Here is a 22,888-nt window from a genome sequence, read left to right as displayed (position 1 = left end):
AGCAAACGTGTCCCATTCAGCTAACAGCATTCCCTCTGTCTCTCCTTTTCAGATGAAATGAAGAAGAGGATTAAAGACAGCTTAGGATTAACTTCAGAAGACGTTGACGAGTTATTGAGCAAATTTTCGGAAACAGCACTAGCACGTAAGCATTATTACTATTACGATAAGGAGCCTTTTGTATATCAGCGGCCAGTTTCTTACGCCTTCATTAGAATTGGAAATCAACTAACCAAAACTTTCCCCCTAACCTAACAGCTGTGTCCTTACCTACTAACCTAACGGGGCGTTAACCCCACTTATTCTAAGTTAGACATAATAATACATACAGGTGGCTGCTATCATACATACACCCCTGCCATAATTAATGGCTGGAATATTAAAATTTAATACATCACTGAGGGTTAATTATTGTTATTGTTTGACAGGGAGAAAAAGAGAGATTAAACCAATAGCAGCTCTGTCGGTACTCGATGATGAGACTCCAGAAAAGGCGCCGAAACCTGCGGAAAATCCTTTGAGTTCCTTGAGTGATGCAGGCATCAATCATATGGCTGCTACATTTGGTAATTCAGCATTTGATGGTAAGTGGTCAAGCACTGTCATTTTTACCACTGTTCATATATCTTTTGTAAGGCAAAAATTTTCCAATAACTTTTACATGAGTAATGGCATTTTTTAACAAAACAATATCCACATGTAGGAATATATTCCAAAATTAATAAAGCAATGTATTGCATACAATTAGGTCACAGTTTACCCTTATCAGTTGATTAACAGTTACTAACTAGAAGAGGACATTAAGTTTGTTAACAACTTAATAAAACTCCTTTAATTTTCAAGTAAATACCGACAAACACAACTGTTGCGCATCAGTTACAAGTTAGCAGGCTCATTACTAACTTATTAAAAAAGAAATTACTTTCATACGTGAATACTGTGCAATAGTGATAAACTGGTGAATATATGATGCTTTAATTTCTAACCAAAATACACGAATCACATATTATTCCTATTCGCTATCTTGTGTTGTATGCATTTCTAGCCTTGATTATTGGGGAAAACCACCTGTTCATGAGAATCGGGAGTTGTTTAAATACAGTTATGGGGCACCCCAGTGGGGAAATGTCATAAACGAGTGATTTTGAGCGACAGCAATGGTCAGAAATGCTAACTAAACAGAAGACAATCAGTTATTATTATTATTATTATTATTATTACTACTTGCTAATATACAATCCTCGTTGGAAGAGCAGGATGCTATAAACCCAAGGGCTCCAACAGGGAAAATATCCCAGTGAAAAAAGGAAATATGGAAATAAACTACAAGAGAAGTTTAAAAACATTATACCATTAGGAGAATCTTTCATACATAAACTATTAGCACTTCAAAATAACAAGAGGAAGAGAAACAAGATAGAAAAGTATGCCCAGTGTACCCCAAGCAAGAATTCTCTAACCCAAGACAGTGGAAGGCCATGGCACTACCCAAGTCTAGAGAACAATGGTTTGATCTTGGAGTGTCCTTCTCATAGAGGAGCTGCTTACCATAGTTAAAGAGTCTCTTCTGAATAATTACAGTGCAGTAAGTAACCCTTGAGCAAACCAGAATAGTTTGGTAATCAAAGTGTTATCAGGTGTAAGAAGAAAGAGGCGAATGTGTAAAGAATAGGCCAACCTATTATGCGTGTGTCGACAAAAATGAAATGAGTTGTAACCAGTGAGAGGGATCCAATGTAGTACTGTCTGACAAGTCAAAGGACCCAATAACTCTCTAGCAGTAGTATCTCAATGGGTGGCTGGTTCTTTGGCCAACCTACTGTCCACTATGTTGGAAAAATATATGGTTCATGTATTTGGCTTGAAATTAGGGGGTTATTTAACACTTTTAAGATTTGTAAAATGCTACAGAACCTAACCAATCCACTTAACCAAAGCTAGTAGTTCCCAGGTCACAACCTCTAGCCAGGGGGTAAGCCCTCCGAGACCCCCTTCCCAGGACACTCCTAGCTGGGGGCAAGTCCCCCAGAACCCCATTCTCAGGTCACAAACTACAAGCAAATCACAAATAAATCTTTACATTATGGTAAAGTAAATCCCAAATAATTCCTCACCTTATGATTAACAATCTCTACAGAAGCAATGCAATAGAAAATTTGCTAGGGGTCTTCCCAAAAAACTAAGTTAGAATCGCACTTGGGACACATTAATCTTTGAGGGATAACACAATGGACTTTTGTAAAATGTGCATCATTATTTCGCAATTATTTTTTAATTTCACATGATTATCAATAGCTATACACTGAAAGAAGAGCATTTTCATCATAATCAATTACCAACAGAAATGAAATTTCACTATATTTTGAAATAGATTTTACTTACCTCAAGTTCCCTCTTGGAGATGTCCTTATGTAATGGTGGTGAAGTTGAAACTAAAGGGGAGGGTGGAGAAAAAAATGACTGTTGTAGAGCAGCATCCGGGAACTTATGAAGAAGTATTTGTAAGCTGTTAATTGGTTTTAAAGAAAAACCACCTGACAGATATGTCATTGTAAAGACACAGAAAGCTCCCCAAGGTAATCGGAACCAACGCCCCCGTACTTGTAGACGGTAGCCATCTTTGGGCGGGAAACTTGTCAAGGTTGCTCAGTACAGATTCAACAGCAACTGTACTGTTTAATCAAGACAACTAGTAAACACAAGGAAACAAATACAGTGGAACCTCTACATACGAATTTAATCCGTTCCAGAACCAACTTCGGATGTAGAAAATGTTCGGATGTCGAAACGAATTTTCCCATAAGAATACATTGAAATAGGATTAATCCGTGGTTGAGCCCAAAAACCTATGATAACTTCTTAATAAACTACTACACATAATTTTCCCATGAGAATAATGAACACTAAATTAGATAATAGACATGTAAATAAGAAGAATAGACATGTAAATAAGAAGGATTAGCAAAAAATGATAAATAAGAAACGGGTTTTTAGCGTCACTTTACCTTAGAAACTCCAGCGCAGGTGTTGTTAGTCTTGCTACACAGAGAGGAGACGGAAGGGCGGCGAGGAGGTAGAGAGGTTAACTACGATAAACGATAAACGTACACTACCATAACTTATTCTAACTTACACTAAGTGAACTTTAACATAACTTAGCTTATTTTTTTTTTATAATTTATATTTTTTTTTTACATTTTCTTTTTTTCTTTTTGATGATTAATTTTAATCACTTTCACTCTCTACACTTGAAATTGATTGAATTTTTTTCTCTTCACTCTTTGCTGTTTTCCTTGAACCACTTCCTTCCTCTTCATCACGAGTTCGCTTCGTAGTTTTTTTAAAGAAGCTATCGCTTTTCAGAATGTTTCGAAAATAAGTTAGGGAAACATCATCAAACTGCGCAACTACACGACAAACCTGCAATTTCTTTGGATGGTATTTGTCGATGAAGTCGACCACATCTTGATATTTTCCTAACACCTCTTTTATTTGCGCGGAACTTATTGCAAGTTCACTCATACGGACGCCATGCTCATGCTTTTCAATAATTCCTTGCTTTACTTCTAAAGAAAGCATTCCCTTATTCCTTTTCTCACCACTACCACTGCCACTTGCGAAACTAAGCCTTTTAGGACCCATGATTTTCGTAAAATACCGTAAAAGGATGAACATAAAAAATCACGATTAAAACACAATTAATAGCAGAACGCACATGGCACAACCACACAAAGCCAAAGAGAACAGAGGACTGACCCAAGCCACGCTAATTGAGGGTCCCTCCGAGTTTGAAGTGCTGCCTTCTATTGGCGGAAATAAAAAACAAATCAGGCGCTATGAGCACCGACTACGCATCGGGTGTAGAGTAGGAAGTGTTCGAATTGTACTTCGTGTGTCGAAAAATTCGGATACAACCGGTACGACGAAAATTGCTTACTTCGTGTGTCGAAATAAAATTCGGGTGTAGAGTCAAAAATTTGCTCGAATTTTACTTCGGATGTTGGAAAATTCGGATGTAGATACGTTCGGGTGTAGAGGTTCCACTGTGTATATATATATATATATATATATATATATATATATATATATATATATATATATATATAACGGATTTCGAGCGAAGCAAAAAATCTATTTTTGGGTGACATAGCCATGTTGTCCTGATGGAAGGTTCCTTCAGTAGCTTCCTAAGGGTATATATGACTACAGTAGATATTCCCAGAGAATTAAACTAAAGGTTTCACAGAATTCTAACTTCTGGCACGAGTACCCATAAGGTTTCCCTTTAGGATATCGTATAATAACAGGGGACGTATGCTTGACACACCACATAGCTATCTGCACCCCACATAGCGTTTACGCTTCAAGGGGGAATAGTGGCAAGTTATAGGAGGAGCCGTTACAAAGTTCTCCTCCTCCGATACTGTTTTGGTACTCGGCGGCGTCAACATCCGGTCGCCATCTTGGATGACGCTGCTTCCGCGCGCCATTGTTATTCATTTTGGCATTTATGCCAGCCTCCATGATACAATAAGATTGGGAGGGGCCTGCAAGGCCGAATAGAGAACAAGGGCGGGTACATCAGGACGACATGGCTATCCCACCCAAAAATAGATTTGTTCCAACACGGAGTACTTACCTCGAACTACTTTCTTAGGAGTATCTGGGATCTCCTCCCAACCGACCAGAGTTTTGTGTAGTTTACCCTAGTCCCGTTTTCTACGAGGGGTAACCTCAGGCGGAGTGATACGCGCCCTGAGGCTAACCCCGGGTCAGATAGCATGCTTGCTCAGGTCTCAACCTCCAGTAAGTTCTCTGGTCGCGTCGCGATAACATCTCGACGCTCTCTCCTTACCTAGTGCGACCCTTTGTGTCTCACGCGGTCCCTACGTGGTCCCATTGTGTTAATTCTATACCCTTTCCTACCCTTTCCCTCTGTGTTCGTCGTGTAGGGGCAGCTTATGTTCTCCTACAGCCACGTGTCCTGGAACGACGTGCAGTGGGTGCGCTACGGCACCAAGAAGAAGGCGTCCAAGAGGTCACATAGGAAGCCGAGCCTCTCCTCGCCGCTTACTTCTCCCGATGCCTCGTTGGGTAGAGCTTCTCAGCCACCTTCCCCTACCCAGAGTAGGGGACGAGGTAAGTCAGTTGCGGGAAAGAGGCCCATTGCTCTTCCCCAGGAGTCTGAGATTTCTGCTTGTGGGGATCTTTTGTTGGTCCAGGCAAGTGGGGGGCCTGAGGGAAAGACGGGAGTGTGTTCGGAGGACGGAGTCCTGGTGCCAGCGGGGCCCGTCTCTTCCGACGATCCTACGTGGGGAAAGGCTGCTGCTGCCTCTTCCCCCGCTTCATGGGCCTGTATTTCAGGTACGTCTGCAGCCGGGGGAGACGCCGAGAAGGAGGACTCTCACCATCATCGGATCCCCTCGCATGGGGCCGCCGTGGACGTCTTTCGAGTCGGCCTTGAGACTGGAGGAAGAGTTCGAGGCGTGGTTCCCCAGCAAGAAGTTACCTCGCTCTCCCCCAGCGCCTTCGGCAACACTTCCTCCCGTCTTCTTGGAGCCTTCGTCACCTACGGACTGACACTAGGAACCACCAGCGACGCGGAACGACTCGGAACCTTCGGTGCGGCCCTACAAATCTTCGGGCTCCTCTTTCGAGTCATTCTCTATCTCCTCGGAGGATGGAGCTCCGAGGGACCATTAGAGGAGGCGAGAGAAGTCCCGCAGAAGGAGTTCCCGTTCCTGTTCCAGATCTCGCCAAGCCAGGAGGCACGCTAGGTCCCCCAGAAGGAGGCACAGAAGAAGCCGTTCCCCTAGGGAGGAATGGGTGCGTGTCGCCATCCCACGCAGCCACCTCCTGGGAGCTTCAGCAGTTCCGGGTACCTCTGGCTGGTTCCCAAGGGTTCGTTCTCCCGCTCCGAAGTACGTCCCCTACAGCAGGTCCGAACGTCAGAGGGAATCCTCACTTAAGGCTCTGGCAGACCGGCATAAGTCCGCGAAGGTTCCGACTCCTTCCGCCCAGCGGAGAGTCGCCCCTTTGGTCTGGCAGCCGTGTCCCAGCCTCCAAGACTTCGACAGGCTGGCCAGAGCGTGAAAGACAACCAGCAACCACGAAGAAGCCCGCAGCAGCTTGGTCCTCCGTGGGGAGTGACAAGTCCAGGACGGAGGCCTCCGTCCCAGCGGCGATGCTTGTCCTCCATCCAGAACCGCCGAAGTCGTACCACGACAAAGGAGACCTTCACCCCAAGCGGGGCCCCCGTCGTAGGTGCTCCTTCTTAGGCAAAAGAGCATCCGATGGAAGGCCTGGGAGATAGCACGGAAGGCTCAGCGGACGAGGCCTCCGCATACAGAAAAGTACTAGCCCTAATCAGACGCCACCACAGGCTAGACGAACCGAAGCCCGCGACGGATGAGGACTGGCTCTTGGGCCTCAGCAGGTTGGTAGATACCCCCGTGCAGCAGAGGCCCTCACTGGCTGGTTCCCTAGAGCTCCTTCGCCATCCTCGCGGTACGTCTCCTCCAGCAGACCCGATCATCGACGGAAGTCATCGCACCAGGTCTCGGTCGACATGCATAATCCCGAGAAGGTTCCGACTTCTCCCGCCCAGCGGAGAGAGTCGCCCCTTCGGACTGGCAGCCTTGTCCCGGCCTCCGGTTCTTCGATGGCCCGCCCTGAACGAAGGAACCAACCAGCCAGCACGGGGAAGCCCGCAGTTCCATGGATCTCCGCAGGAGCTCCATCCGTCCAGCGGAGGCACCCGCTGGCTCGACCCAGCAGCATGGCATCCATACCCGGTACCACGACAGCTCCATTCAGGCTTCGTGGTCAACTGCTTGTATACCAGGGTACTCGCACCCCACGGATTCCTCGGGAGGGGGTAGACCCATGATGGGTACCTTCGTCCCAGTGGCTCCATCCGTGATGGAGCCAGCCGCTCCATCATCCCGGCCAGGCCCATCCAAGCATCGGAGGCGGCTGCTGACACACCCATGACAGCTACCTCCGTCCTGGCGGCTCCATCCGTGATGGAGCCAGCCGTGCCATCGTCCCGGCCAGCCCCATCCAAGGATCGGAGGCGGCCGCTGACATGTCAGGGTTCTTACACCCAACGGATTTCCCCGGGAGGGGGTAGACCCATGACGGCTACCCCCGTCCCGATGGCTCCATCCGTGACGAAGGCAAAGTGGCTTTCCCCCTAGCGGGTCAAACAGGGCTCTTGCCTCTCCAGTGCCTGCCTCAGTGGCCGCTGGAGAAGCCCCCTGCATCTTTGCCCAGTGTCTCTTCGGCTCCGTCCGCCTGTCGGATGTAGAAGTTGGCACACGTAATCTTTACCTTGCCTTGCCCCCCTGTAGAGGAGCTTCGACTCCACAGTTAGCCTTCAGACCGTCATACTCGGGCTCCAGGAGAGGGCATTCAGGCCGCGCCTCTCGAAGGAGGTTGGAGGGGAGGCCCCCTACTCCTGCCGGCGTCTCAGGTGGGGGGATACCTCAAGCGATCTTGGCAAGCATGGCGGGACCACGAAGCGGATCCGTGGACCGTAGCAGTACTAAAGGAGGGGTACAGGTTGCCCTTCCTAGCGGACCCCCACCTCTGATCCCAGATCAATAGGCGGAGTGGTTGGCACCCAAGGACCCCTTGAGAGTAGCAGCATCGCAGGAAGAAGGCTTGGCAATGCTGGCGAAAGGGGCAGTAGAACCAGTCAAGAACCCGGGTCCAGGGTTCTACAGCCGGCTCTTCCTGGTGGAGAAGGTGACAGGGGGCTGGAGACTGGTCATAGACCTCTCAGCCCTCAACAAATTCATGTGCAAGACCGACTTCAAGATGGACACTCCGAAGTTGGTCCGAGCGGCCTTGAAGGGGGAGGACTTCATGATGTCCTTAGACCTCAAAGACGCCTACTTCCAGGTCCCTGTCCATCCCTCCAGCAGGAAGTACCCAAGGGTAATATGGAGTACCCAAATGTTGCAACTCAAAACCCTCTGCTTCGGACTGTCGACAGCCCCTCAGGGCTTCACGAGGGTCTTCGCAACAGTTTCAGCCTGGGCACACAAACAGGGCGTCCGCCTGATTTGGTACCTAGATGACTGGTTGTTGTTTTCAGCCTCAGAGGAAGTACTGAGGGAGCAAGGAGCGAAGCTCCTGCAGTTCTGCAACGTCTTGAGTATCATCATCAACCTGGAGAAGTCCCAGCTGATACCCTCCACCAGGATGACCTACCTAGGGATGGTCCTAGATTCCCCGTTGGCGAGGGCCTTCCCCTCCGCGGAGAGACTAGACAACCTAGAACGTATACTCCGGCCCTTCCTGTCGGGCCAGCCCAGGAGAGCCAAGGACTGGCAAAGACTGATAGGACTCCCCGCATAAGATAGTCCTGGTGTCCCTGGAGACGAAGGAAGTCCTGGAGTGGTGGCACATCAGAACGAACACCCTCAAGGGAATGCCCTTCGCAACCGACCCTCTGGAGATGCTCCTGTTCATGGACGCATCCAAGGAGGGCTGGGGTGCCCATCTTCTCGACAAAACGGCAAAAGGAAAATGGGAAATCGAGGAGACGAATCTGCACATAAACGTGCTGGAGATGATGGCCGTACAAAGGGCGTGCCTAGAGTTCGTCCATCTACCCCGGGGAAACACCATGGCTCTGATGTGCGGCAGCGCCATGGTGGTGGCCTACGTGAAAAAGCAAGGAGGACTGAAGTCGATGGAACGGTGCAGTCTCACGATGGAGTTCCTAGAATGGGCCGAAGTGGAACAAATCAATTTTTTCAGCCAGGTTCAATCTGGGGAAGAGGAACGTCCTGGACGTCGTCCTCAGCAGGATGGGTAAAGTGGTAGGTCCCGAGTGGTCCCTACACCCAGAAATGGCCAAAACCGTCTTCCTGAAGTGGGGTTCGCCGGTGATAGACCTCTTCGCCACGAGACTAAACGCACAGTTCCCCGTGTTTTGTTCTCCTGTGCCAGATCCAGCAGCAGTGTTCAAGGACGCCTTCCAACACCCTTGGGACAACCTCGACATTTACGCCTTCCCATCCTTCGGGATGCTCAGACAGGTCCTCACAGTGTGAGACGGACGGCTAACCTGTGGATGACTTTGGTAGCCCCCTGGTGGCTGGAGAGTGAGTGGTTCGCGGATCTAAAGGAACTAGCACGCCTTCCACCTTGGCCACTTCCAGACAGACCAGACCTTCTCCGGCAGCCTCACTTCCAAAGGTTCCACGAAAACCCTCGGTCCCTCCGCCTTCATGCGTGGAGGTTATCGAGCGTCTCCTGAAAAAGGAAGGATATTCGTCGAGGACGGCATCGAGGATGTCAGGGTACCTGAGGCGTTCGTCAGTCGCGGTGTACCAGGCGAAGTGGGCTACCTTTTCTGAGGGGTGCTCCTTGAAGAACATCAGGCCGTTAGGGGCCTCCATTCACGAGATAGCAGACTTCCTGGTCTGTCTCAGAGACGAATTGGGCACGTCCATCTCAGCCATTAAAGGAGTCCGGGAAGCGCTGGTCCAAGTCTTCCTCCTGAAGGGCATTGACCTAGGTGCCTCCAGACACATCTCGATGCTCATCAAGAGCTTCGAGCAGTCGTGTTCCCCGCAAGCCGCTAGAGTGGCCCAGGGGGATGTGGTTAGGGTTCTGAAGATCCTTTCGGAACCTCCCTTGGAGCCTCTCAAAGACATTCCAGACAAGGAGCTCACCCTCAAGGCAGTCTTTCTGTTAGATCTGGCATCAGCAAAAGAGTAGGTGGGATTCATGGCTTGTCGTACGAGATCTCACACTCAAAGGGCTGGCGAGAAGCTACCTTCAGATTCTTACCCTCCTTCGTAGCCAAGACTCAGAATCCAGTTGTTTGGGACCCCAAAGTTGAAGGGTTCTCAGTGCCAGTTATCCCTTGTTCGGACAACTGGAGGGCCTTGCTGCTGTGCCCTGTCAGGGCAGTATGGAAGTATTTAGAGAGGACAGCTAGGCTTCGACCTGAGATCAAGAGTCTGTTCGTTTTCCTCGGGACTGTGAAGAAGCCAGTCTCCAAGAACACTATCTCCTTCTGGCTATGGCAGGTGATCGTTAGGGCCTACAGTAGTGCAGGGGTCCCCCTTCCAGGAAAGCTCAGACCCCACGACATTAGGGGTCTAAGTACTTCATTGGCGTTTGAGAAAACATGGCAGTGGGCAAAATCCTGAGGGTAGCTACTTGGTCTAGCCAGTTGACCTTTACTCGATTAAGTCCCTGGACGGGTTCTCGCTCGGTCCCGTCATTTCCGCGCTCCAAACGGTTTAAAGGTGTAGCCCCAGTGGTAACTGCGGGTAGTAAGTCCAAGAGACACAGGTTCCTTCTTGAGCCCCCTTGTTCTTCCTTCCCCTATTCCCTTACCAGAAATGACCTAAGGAGCCCCCTGAAACTGCCATGGGATACACTATCATTGGAAGGACATGTCTCCTGGGGTTCTTGCAGAAGTGAGTTACTTAGACACTAAGATGGTTTTTTGCGTAGTTTTCCCTATTTTCTCGTGTTTTCCTTGTGGTCAGCAGAACCTAGTCTCCTACCTAGGTTCATCTTCTATACTCGCCACGGTCTCTAGGTCCTGAAGGACACTCCCACCTCCTAAGGTATAAGTCTCCTAAGAAAGTAGTTCGAGGTAAGTACTCCGTGTTGGAACAAATCACAAATTTTAAGTAATTTGTATTTTTCCTAACAGTACTTACCTAAAACTACTTTCGGGTAATGGCCCACCCATCCTACCCCGAGTGCCTTGCTGGACTTCATAGATACCTAAGCTATCAAGAACTTACTGGAGATCGAGACCTGAGCAAGCATGCTCTCTGACCCGGGGTTAGCCTCAGGGCGCGTATCACTCCGCCTGAGGTTACCCCTCATAGAAAACGGGACTAGGGTAAACTACACAAAACTCTGGTCGGTTGGGAGGAGATCCCAGATACTCCTAAGAAAATAGTTCGAGGTAAGTACTGTTAGGAAAAATACAAAATACTTAAAATTTGTGATTTTTCGGTTCGCTCAAAATCGGTTTTTTGGGCTCAAGCCATGTCGTCCTGATGGAAGTGTACCAGAGAATTAATGTATTGTGGATTTTTCCCCTTTTTTGTAGTGCCTTTCAACTTCTAAACAATATTCCTTTGGTCTGATGACCACAGAGACCTGTGGCATATCCGTCACATGCCACCTCAGATAAGCATATACCATGTTACTGCTTCCTGCCCCCCTGGCAGGAAAGGCCTAATTGGACAGAAGGAACATCTTGAAGTTGCTTGATAGAGGAACTCACCTAGTCTCGGAGATACCTGCCGGTCCCAGGGCCAGATAGAGAAGGTAAGTATACTCATGTTGGAACAAGTTACCTTAATCTAGATGAGCATGCATCAAGAGAACAAAATTATAACATTGTTCATAATATCAAAACAAAGGGTAATAAAAGTCTGTAACAGTATTTTATTTCATGAGAAAGAGAGGGCGAAATGAGACGCACAGGGTAACCTAATACTCTTTTATTCATTAAAACAGGATTAGCATAAAATAGGTAAAATTTTCTTTACAATAGTCAATGCAATTAAAAACATAGACTAAAGACATCAAAAGAAGTAGGTGTGGAATCTGAAAAGGAAAACTTGCCATTACACACATATGTTCCAGAGGAACTATAAAGTCTTTCTAGAAAGTCTTATATACACTTCATGTTAAAACATGTGTCACACGTGTTACAGTCTATGTTACTTCACCTTGTAGAAGAACAGTCTTTAGCATCACTAGATGGCACTTAAAATCACTATGTTTCGCACTAGGGTCAACACAGGCACCCTTCGCACTAGGGTCAACACAGGCACCCGTGGAGTTAGAGTCCTCAATAACTCGCTGTTCTACGCGGCACTAAGCAGTAGGTTTTAGCAAACTACCTGCTGCTACCACATGGCCCCGCAACTCTTGCACCTGCTTTGCGTAGTGTTTGAAAAGCACTCTTGAGGATTTCCAGCCCGTGAAAGAACGAAGACTCTCGAAGTCCATCGTCTGGAAGAAATTCAGGGAAGAGGCGACTTTCCTGGGATCATGACCTGCGGGTGTACTGTCAGGATCCGCTCTGCGAATAAAGTAGGTGATCTTCGCCCTTAGTTGTTTGAGTGACAAATCAGACCCTGATGATTCTCCGTTAAAGAGCTGTCCTCCACCAAAGTCTGAAGTTCTTCAAAGATAGACCTTTAGACTCTACACTGGGCATAGAGAGACATCTTCCTTCAGGGGGCAGATTCTTCAGGGGCCCCACCGTTTGGTGGGAAGCTCGTTCTTGGCGAGAAACGTTGGGTTAGGAAAGAGGGTAAGTTCGCCTGTGTCAGCAAACTGTATCTGGCCCTCTTCTCTTGATAAAGCCACAATCTCACTGACTCGGGCTCCCGAGGCGAGAGCAAAAAGGAAAATCACTTTGTTCCGTAACCGAAATAGAAACCACGCTATTTACAGAGGGTTTACCTTTTAGCGCAGCTGAAATGACGAGCCAATAGTTTTAACGAGGGTTAATTACCCCCGCGCTAGTTAGCGGGGGGTGGGGAAGGGTAGCTTGCTACCCCTCCCCCCTCCACACACCGGTGACTTGCTTCACTTCACTTTTGGCTCGGCGGTGATCAGACGTGTCTGCTCATCGCCCTCGTGACAGCCTTTAATTTTCTGCTTTTTCTTTTCAGCGTGTGTGTTGGTTTGAAGTTGACCTTCAGTTATTTCTTCTATATTATTTACGATGCGTACATGCCCTGGAGTTGCCGGTCGTCCTTGTGGGACTTTCATGTCGGACGTGAATACGGATCCGCACACCCTCTGCCCTCAATGTCGGGGCCGACGGTGTGACCAGGAGAACATGTGCCGTGAGTGCAGGGAGTGGTCTGCCTCCCAGTGGGAGAGGTTTGGCCGTCGGCGTAAGAAGTCCAAGAGAGACCGTTCTCCTCCGGGGTTAGCCTTGAAGGAGGAAGGTTCTCGGGACTCTTCTTCCGCCGCCCAAACCTCCTCCGAAGCTCCCCCTCGTCCGCCTCCTAAGGAGAGTCGGCCGAGTGGGAGCGCAGGCCCTTGTTCTGTTTCCCGACCTTCGGTGGGGGGAGAGGGCGTCGCCTACCATAGCGAGGCGGTTCCCCCTCCTCTTCCGGGGGAGGTTATTGATAATGCCTTATCCAGTGATGATCTTTTACAGATTTGGTCGTCCCTTGGTCGAGACCTTGTCTCGTTGGGGGCCGCTGTTAAGCAGTCGCCGGCGGTAGCAGAGGTAAACCCTCTGTCTATTGTCGACGTCGTGGTGACAGAGGCCTCCGACGTGCCTGGGCAATCCGCCGCAGGTGCTGTTGTGGGTGATGGTGCTAAAGGCTCTCCTCCTCCTTCCGTACATCCTTCGAAGGGGGAAGTGAGTCCTTCGGTCTCGGCTGCTGCTCAGCTTCCTTCTGAGGGAAGTGCTTTGACGGAGACTCCCCTTCGGAGGACCGATGGTCCTGACGATCTTCCCCGAGGCCGCCTCCGCCGTAAGGCTCACCGTCCGCTACGCCACAAGGGCCTCCCTTCCCCTTACAGGGGGACTAAGAGGCGCCTTTTTGGGTCTTCATCCTCCGGGGGGGACTCTCCTCGTCAGCCTCAACCTACAGCTAAGCCTTCCTTGAACCTCTCTGCAGACCGCTCACCATCTCCTGCCAGATCTTCGCCTTCTGGAGAACTCGTCACCCGACGGGCAACGGTCCCTTCGGGGCTAAGGGATCCTTCCCTTACGCGAGCAGTGCTAGCGCACAAGCGCTCTCCTGCTCGCCGACGCTCACCTGCTCGTCGGCTCTCTCCTGATGTTCGCCCCCCTCGCCAGCGCTCTCCTGCTCGTCAGCGCTCATTTGAGGACCATCGCCCTGCGGTCTCTGACCACCCTTTAGTTCCTGCTGAGCTCCCTGCTCACCATCTGCCTGGTCCTGTGGCTACGCAACATCGTGCTGCGCGTGTGTCAAAAACACATGTTCGCCAACGCGCCAGCGATCTCCCAGTTCCTGCTCGTGAATGCGCCGCGCCACCTGTCCTTTCACATGACACGCGTCGACCTTCTGCTCGCCAGCGATCACCTACGCGCCAGCGATTACCTCCTCGCCAGCGTTCACCTCCTCGCCAGCGTTCACCTGCTTGCCAGCTCGCACAGGCGATCTTAGTATCGCCTGTTCAACAACGACAGCTAGCGCGCCAACGTTCTCCAACGCTCCTGAAGGAACATGGTTCGCCAGCTTCTAGCTCGCCATCGCGCGATCGCCCGCCTGCGCATGCTTCTCGCCATCGCTCGTCCCTGCACGATCGCCCGCCTGCGCATGCTGCTCGCCATCGCTTGCCCCTGCACGATCGCTCTCCTGCGGATGCTGATCACCATCGCACCCCGTCACGCGATCGCCCGCCTGCGCATGCTGCTCGCCATCGCTCGCCCCTGCACGATCGCCCTCCTGCGCATGCTGCTCGCCATCGCTCGCCCCTGCACGATCGCCCTCCTGCGGATGCTGATCACCATCGCACCCCATCACGCGATCATTCACCTGCGCATGCTGCTCGCCATCGCTTGCCATTACGCGGTCATTCACCTGCGCATGCTGCTCACCATCGCACGCCAATGCGTCGACATGCCACATCGCGCCATCGCCAACTAGAGCGACTGCACTTACCAGCTCGTCATCGATCGCCCGTGGATCTGCATCGCCAGCGATCTTCCTCACCTACGCGGCAGCGCGTTCCCTCGCCGTCGCGCCAACGCTTGCGTTCGTCGCCTCGGACACGCGTTCATTTACCTGCCCACCCTCGCGCCCACTCGCCCGCGCGACCGCTCGCCTGCCCACCCTCGCGCCCACTCGCCCGCGCGACCGCTCGCCTGCCCACCCTCGCGCCCACTCGCCCGCGCGACCGCCTGCGCGATCATCCACCTGCGCGCCCGCGCGATCGCTCGCCCGCGCGACCATCGTTCGCGGCGAATTCCGCAGCCGGTGGTAGCAGCAGGAACGCGTGCTCCTAGACGGCACTCGGGATCACCTCCATCCAAACACAGGTTAGTAGTGCAGGACGAGGAGAGGTTAGTACATCATTCTTCCCCACCTTCTTTTCAGGCAGGTACCGTGGTGTCCACTCCAAAGGATCGCCCGATCCCTTTCCCTTTAGCGAGGATTTCGGACTCTGTGTCCTTGGAGCAGCAGACTTGGTTTGGTCCTCTGGCACGGGCGTTAGTGAGGGTTATGAAACCAGCACTCACCGGCCAGGGTAACAAACCAACGGCTGTCTCTCCTACGCTGAAGAGAAAGAGAGGAGTGGACTTCGTGGTGACTTCCCCAGGGCGAAGTTGGTTCCCAAGAGGTCGGTCGCGAAGGTCCCTTCTCCTGCACGAGTACTCTCTCCTTCTCCCGTGGACGAGGCCTTTCCGTCCTCAGGTGAGTCCAGTGGGGCGGTAGTCTTCCCCTCGGCACCAGGGGGGGAGACTTTGCTTCAGGCAGGAGATTCGTCTCGTGAGGAAGGGGCCCCTCGAACCTCGTTGTTGAGATCCTGTATCCCTCCCAGGAGGGAGTCCAAGGATTCCAAGACCGTCCCTAAATCCTCTGCAAGGATTCGTCAGGAACCCACGACTACCCAGGGGAATGTCCACGTATCACCCCAGGAAGAGATTCCTGGGGCAGGAGACTTAGCTGCCAGCCCGCAGGGAGAACAGCAAGAATCCGAACGTGCCTTCTGGCAGGTCCTAAGCCTGATAAGGCAACTTAACGGGCTTACGGATCCAGTCATCGCCCCCCGTGAAGGCAAAGACACGATTCTGGATGAAGTGTTTGACGTTCGGAAGGCCCCTAAGACCAGTGCAGCTCTGCCCTGGTCTCGGGGGCTGAAGAGTGCCAGGGCTAGGGCCAACGCTCAGCTCGCACTTCTTGCCTCCTCCAGTCGTTCCACTGCCGGGAACAAGCTCATCCCTCCTCCTCGCCTCCAGCAGAGGAGGTATTTCGAGATCCTGGGTGAGCACAACCTCGCTCTTCCTCTCCATCACTCTGTGGAGGAGCTGGCGAAGGGAGTTCCCCTTGAGAAACTCTCTGCCCGGCAGGTGTCATTCTCGGCGGCAGAGATCTTTAACCACACGAAGGTTGCTAAGTGTGCCATGCAGGCCACTTCGTGGCTGGACTTCTGGCTAGGATCTCTGGGCATCCTATTGCGATCGGAGGACTTGTCCAAGGAGACCAATAGGAAGGCCCTGGAGACCTTCTTGCTCTCGGGCACCCGCTCCATCGAGTTTTTGGCGCACCAGGTTACCACCCTGTGGGCCAACTCGGTGTTGAAGCGTCGCGATGCTGTGTCCGAGAGATTCCATCCGAAGGTCCTCGCCGTAGATGTGTGTAGGCTCCGACATGCTTCCCTTCTGGGGGAGAGCCTGTTTGAGCCTCAAGACATGGAGCGAACGGCTGAGAGGTGGAGGAAATCCAGCACGGACTCCCTCCTCCACAGGGCCCTTACAACTCGGCCCTATAAGCCTCCAGACCCGCCACAACAGCAGCAACAGCCTTGTAAGGCTCCCAAACAGGCACCGGCAGCTAAGAAGGTGGTGTCTAAGCCCCAACCCTTTCCAGCCAAGGCCAAGAGGGGCGGTAAGTCCTCCAGGGGAGGCAAGACTCCTAAGGGTAGCGGCTGCGGCCGCAAGCCCTAGGGGTGGCAGTCCCCCTGCATGTCCACCTGTGGGGGGATGCCTTCAGCGTTGCGTCCGCAGGTGGCAGCAACACGGGGCCGATGCTTGGACGGTCTCAGTGATCGGCCAAGGTTATCGCGTCCCGTTCACAACATCTCAACCTCCCCTGACAGCGAATCCAGTGTCGTTGAGCTTCTATGCCACGGGATCGGCAAAGGGGCTGGCCCTTCAGGCCGAAGTCGAGACCATGCTCGAGAAGGGTGCTCTCCAGGAGGTCGTGGACGGCTCCCCAGGCTTCTTCAGTCGACTTTCTTGTAGAGAAGGCTACTGGAGGCTGGAGACCCGTCATCGATCTCTCAGCTCTGAACAGGTTTGTCAAACAAACCCGGTTCAGCATGGAGACAGCAGACACGGTCAGACTTGTGGTGAGACCACAAGACTTCATGTGTACACTGGATCTAAAGGACGCGTACTTCCAGATCCCAATCCATCCGTCTTCCAGGAAGTACCTGAGATTCTGCCTAGACAACAAGATCTACGAGTTCAAGGTGCTGTGTTTCGGTCTCTCCACAGCTCCTCAGGTGTTCACCAGAGTGTTCACCCTGATTTCATCTTGGGCGCACAGGAATGGCATTCGTCTCCTTCGTTACCTGGACAATTGGCTGATCCTAGCAGACTCGGAGTCGACCCTTCTTCGGCACCGAGACAGGCTTCTGGATCTTTGCCAGGATCTGGGGATTGTGGTAAACCTTGAGAAGTCCTCTCTGCAGCCGTCCCAACGACTGGTTTATCTATGCATGCTAATAGACACCAATCTCCACAAAGCCTTTCCATCAGACGACCGGATAGCAAGGCTGAGGAGGATGGCGGAAACCTTCCTCAGGCGAAAAGAACTCCCCGCCAAATCGTGGTTGCGTCTCTTAGGCCACCTATCCTCCCTTGCCCGTCTGGTTCCAAACAGCCGCCTCAGGATGAGATCCCTTCAATGGCGGCTCGAATCAAGGATCCGATTCCCCGGACATTCTGATCCCAATGGGGTCTCTGGAACAGACGGACTTGCGGTGGTGGCTGGCCGACGAGAACCTGCGGAAGGGAGTGAGTCTTCTCGTCCTCCCCCCGGAATTGACTCTGTTTTCGGACGCGTCAAAAGAAGGGTGGGGGGCGCACGTTCTGAACCAGAGGACCTCAGGCCTTTGGTCAGAATCAGAAAAGTGCCTACACATCAACCTGCTAGAATTGAAGGCCATCTTTCTGGCTCTTCAGCAGTTCCAACAGTCCCTGGTGGGTCACTCCGTGGTGGTGATGAGCGACAACACCACGGTAGTGGCTTATATCAACAAGCAGGGAGGCACTTTTTCGCAACAGCTGTCCCATCTTGCAGTAGAGACTCTGAGGTGGACCGAGACCCACTCGATAATACTGTCAGCTCGCTTCATTCCTGGCAAGAGGAATGTGCTCGCCGACAGTCTGAGCAGGGCTTCGCAGATAGTGAGTACCGAGTGGTCTTTGGATCCTCAGATAGCCAACAAAGTCCTGACTTTGTGGGGTTCCCCGACTGTGGACTTGTTCGCGACAGCCTTGAACATCAAGCTGCCCCTGTACTGTTCACCAGTCCCGGACCCCAAAGCACTCTGGCAAGATGCTTTCCAGCAACGGTGGGACAACATCGACGTGTACGCCTTCCCACCGTTCTGTCTGATGAGAAGGGTGCTCAACAGGACCAGACTATCGGTCAACTGTTCCATGACTCTGGTAGCTCCGCTATGGCATCACGCGGAATGGTTTCTGGACCTTCTGCAACTCCTGACGGATCTCCCAAGAAGGGAGCTTCCTCCACGACACGAGCTTCTCAGACAACCCCACTCCGGCGTCCCTCACAGGGCCGTAGCCTCGCTTCGGCTTCACGCCTGGAGACTATCCAGCGTCTCCTTGCGGAGAGAGGCTTTTCGCAACAGGTTGCGGAGAGAATGTCTCGGCACCTGCGAAGGTCCTCTGAGGGAGTCTACCAAGCAAAGTGGAGAGTCTTTTGTGGTTGGTGTCGTGGAAGGGGTATCTCTCCACTCGATGCCACTATTCCAGCCATAGCGGACTTCCTCGTGTATCTGCGAGAAGAAATGTGCCTTTCTGTCTCGGCAGTGAAAGGCTATCGCTCAGCATTAAGCTTGGCCTTCAGATTGAAGGGCGTGGATATTTCTTCATCGCTAGAACTCTCTTTACTCATACGTAGCTATGAGCTTACCTGCCCCTAGTCGGAAGTGAGACCCCCTCCTTGGAACGTGGTTCGAGTCCTCAGGTCTCTTAAGAGACCTCCCTTCGAGCCATTACGCCAGGCCTCCGATCGCCACCTGTCTTGGAAGACGGCTTTCTTACTCGCCTTGGCTTCGGCCAAGCGAGTTAGTGAACTTCATGGTCTCTCGTACGACATCGCCCATTCAAGGGGATGGGGGGAGGTAACGTTCAGGTTCGTCCCTGAGTTTGTGGCCAAGACTCAGAATCCTGGAGTGCCGGATCCTCGGTTCGACTCTTTCAGGATCGCGAGTCTCCGTTCTGTAACAAGCGACCCAGACCAGCTGCTACTATGTCCAGTGAGGTGTCTGAGGCACTACTTGAAGAGAACAGCTGCAGTCCGTCCTCATGTGCGAGCTTTGTTTGTGAGCACATACAGGACAAAGAGGAGGGTCCCCAGAAACACCATCTCAGCTTGGATTCGAAGGGTTATCCACCATGCCCTGAATCCTGACCCTCCTCCGTCACGTCGCCCTCGGGCCCACGATGTCAGGGGTATTGCTACATCCCTGGCCTTCAAGAGAAACTTCTCTGTGACGCAGGTACTTCAAGCTGGGGTCTGGAAGCGTCAAACGACCTTCACAGCCCACTACCTGCAAGACGTGACCCACAGGAGCCTCGATACTTTTTCTATCGGCCCTGTGGTGGCTGCACAACAGCTGGTCTAACCTCAGGCTCCTTAATGGACAAGTAGCAGTAGGTTGAGGGCGTTGTTACCCGGTCTTAGTCTGCGTGAATGAAAGAGTATGTCTGACCCTTACTTCTTTCTTCATTCTCCCCTCTCTTGGGGAAGCAGCATCCTGGTCCTCGCATAGCTGACCTCGACCTCTGCAGGTAACCCATGCTTCTTTGTGCTCCTAGTATTAAGCTTAATACTGTTGCGTCTCCCATACCCTGACGAGGTGGTATGGGGAACGTCCTATCCTAGAATTCCTATCTGAAGGTCTCAAGGTCAACTTCATAGGACGAGTCACACTCTCCTTCTCACACTGCTTATGTAGGCCACTCGTTCCTAACGATGCTAGGAACTTGTGAGGTACAGGGACTCCCTCTCTCTAGTGCTGCTCACTGAGGGATCGAGCCCCCGGGCAAGCCGAAGTCAGTAAGGCTGGGGACTTTCCACCCTTCCTAAGGGGTAAGTCACCCTCTGTAAATAGCGTGGTTTGTATTTCGGTTACGGAACAAATGACAAATTCGAAGATACAGTAATTTGTATTTTTCCTAACCATACAAACCTTAGCTATTTACACATATGTGCCTGCCGTCCCTGACCCCCAAGTCAAGTCCTACCTCTAAGTGAAGTGAAGCAAGTCACCGGTGTGTGGAGGGGGGAGGGGTAACAAGCTACCCTTCCCCACCCCCCCCCCGCTAACTAGCGCGGGGGTAATTAACCCTCGTTAAAACTATTGGCTCGTCATTTCAGCTGCGCTAAAATGTAAACCCTCTGTAAATAGCTAAGGTTTGTATGGTTAGGAAAAATACAAATTATCTTCGAATTTGTCATTTTTGAGTCAAATCTTTCAGAGGGCAAGACTCGTCGTCCAGACTCGAGGCAAACTGGAGCACTTTGTCGAGAGACCAGGAGATAGGTCTCGGAGGAGGTGCAGGACGGAGTCTAGCACATGCCTTTGGCAGCTTGTTAAAGATGTCATCGGACAGGTCGATCTGGAAGGCATAGAGTAGTGGTCTTATCAATGCCGATTTGCAGGTAGCAATCGTGTTGGCTGCCAAGCCCTGTCCATGAAGGTGAATAAAGAAGGACAGACAAAAATCTATAGAGATTTCCGTAGGATTTTTAGCCTTGACGAAGGACACCCATTTCTTCCAGGAAGACTCGTATTGCCTTCTGGTAGATTTAGTTTTGTATTCCTCTAGGAAGTCCAAACTTTTCTTCGAGATCCCAAACCTCTTCTTAACGGCTAGGAAGAGAAAATCATGAGATGAAAGCCTTCGGTTTTCCTTGATGAAGCGAAGACAGTCGACTTCTGAACTTGCTGGGATAGAACTGAGTCCGGCAGGGGAATTATCTTGGGTTGTAACCAGTTGCTCCGGACCACTTGGGTGCCACTAGGGCTGCTGTTCCTTGGAAGGTTCTCAACTTGGTGAGGACTTTCAGCAGAAGGTTGGGTGGAGGGAACAGGTAAATCTTGGACCATCTGTTCCAATCCAGGGACATGGCATCCACTGCTTCTGTTCTGGGGTCCTCGTAAGGGGCCACATAACGAGGAAGTTGTTTGTTGTCGTTCATCGCGAATAGGTCGATCTGCAGTTCCGGGACTTGGCGAGAGATGAAGGAGAATGAGTCTGCGTCTAGGGACCATTCTGACTCTATTGGGGTTGTCCTTGATAGAGCATCTGCCGTCACGTTGCAGAATCCTTGTAGGTGAACTGCTGAGAGGTGCCATCTCTTCTTGTCCGCAAGGCGGAAGATGGGCAGTAACACTTGGTTGAGTTGGGGCGATCTTGAGCCCTGACGGTTGAGACATCTAACCACAACGGTGTCCAGAGTTAGACGGATGTGGGACGAGTGTTGTGGAGACAGCCTCTTCAGAGAAAGAAGGACCGCCATGGCCTCCAAGAAGTTGATGTGGAACGTCTTGAATAGGGGAGACCATGTTTCTTGAACTTGTCGTTGAGGGGAGTGACCCCCCCCCATCCTTCTAGCGATGCATCGGTGTGGATAACGACCGACGGAGGTGGTGGTTGAAGGGGGACTGATCTCTTCAGGTTCTTTGCCTCCGACCATGGCTTTAGGAGTGAACGAAGCCTGGTTGGCATAGGTCTCTTGAGATCTCTTCGAGCGATGGATGCGTATCTTCTCCAGACTCCCGAAGCATCCTTTAGCTGTGCTCGTAGCACTGGGTCCGTCACTGAAGCGAACTGGAGGGAGCCGAGCACCTGCTCCTGTTGACGTCTTGAAATCCGCTTGGATTTTAGGAGTCTCTTAACAAATCCTGCTATTTCCTTCCTTTTCTTCGGAGGGATGGAAAGACGGTGTGACTGAAGGCTCCAATGGATTCCTAGCCATTGAAACTTCTGAGCTGGAGAAAGTCGAGACTTCTTGGTGTTGATTTTGAAACCCAGATGTTCCAGGAATTGGGTCACTTTTCTTGAAGCTTGCAAGCATTCTTCTGAGGATGCGGCCCGTACCAGCCAATCGTCCAGGTAAGCCATCACCTGGACGCCTTGAAGGCGTAGCTGTTGGACGATCGTTTCTGCGAACTTTGTGAAGATCCTTGGAGCTATGTTGAGCCTGAAGGGCATGGCTCTGAAGGCGTATCGCCTTCTTTGAAGCCGGAATCCTAGGTAGGAGGAGGCCTGGCGATTCATTGGAATGTGCCAGTAGGCGTCCGCTAAGTCTATCGAGACTGTGAATGCCTTTTGGGGCAGTAGGGCTCTGATGTGCTGAAGAGTTAGCATCTTGAATTTGTTGTTCACGATGAACTTGTTGAGAGGGGACAAGTCCAGAATGACTCTGAGTTTGTCGGATCCTTCTTGGGAACACTGAACAGTCTTCCCTGGAACCTGGTGGACTTTACCCTCTTGATCACCTTCTTGTTCAAGAGTTCTTGGACTTATTCTTCCAGGACGGGGGTGGAGTGTTGGAAGAATTGATGGAAGGTTGGAGGTGGTGTTACCCAGCTCCACCCTAGTCCGTTCTTGATGATGCTGTGAGCCCAAGGATCGAAGGTCCAACGATCCTGGAAGAGGCTGAGTCTTCCTCCCACCGGAAGCATTTCATTGCTTCTGGTTTCCCGAGGGTTTGCTACCTCGGCCGCCTGCTCCCCTCCCTCCTCTCCCTCTGGAAGGGCGTCGAGAGGAGTCTCTGCCGGAGCCTCTACCTTTGGGCCGAAAGGTAGTTGACTGTCTTTCGTGAGCAGGTGTGAAGACTGGTGACTGAGCCACCACCACCTGAGGGACCAACTGAAAGGTCTGTTGGGGCTGAGCCACCAACTGTGGAGT

At 51.5% G+C, this 22,888-nt stretch overlaps 1 protein-coding gene across 3 annotated transcripts in view; it reads left to right on the top strand.

The window, feature by feature from the left end:
- The window catches only part of LOC137653558 (centromere-associated protein E-like), an 892,913-nt gene that overhangs the window by 677 nt on the left and 869,348 nt on the right, over window positions 1–22,888 (top strand). For all 3 annotated transcript variants that reach the window (XM_068387057.1, XM_068387056.1, XM_068387055.1), the window contains exons 2-3: window positions 53–145; window positions 429–584. In XM_068387057.1, coding sequence (XP_068243158.1) covers window positions 53–145; window positions 429–584 — 249 coding nt within the window. The remainder of the gene's footprint in view (window positions 1–52; window positions 146–428; window positions 585–22,888) is intronic.

This window comes from Palaemon carinicauda, chromosome 14 (genome assembly GCF_036898095.1).
Source record: "Palaemon carinicauda isolate YSFRI2023 chromosome 14, ASM3689809v2, whole genome shotgun sequence".
NCBI classification, from domain to species: Eukaryota; Metazoa; Arthropoda; class Malacostraca; order Decapoda; family Palaemonidae; genus Palaemon; species Palaemon carinicauda.
This window is presented reverse-complemented; position numbering and strand designations above follow the sequence as displayed.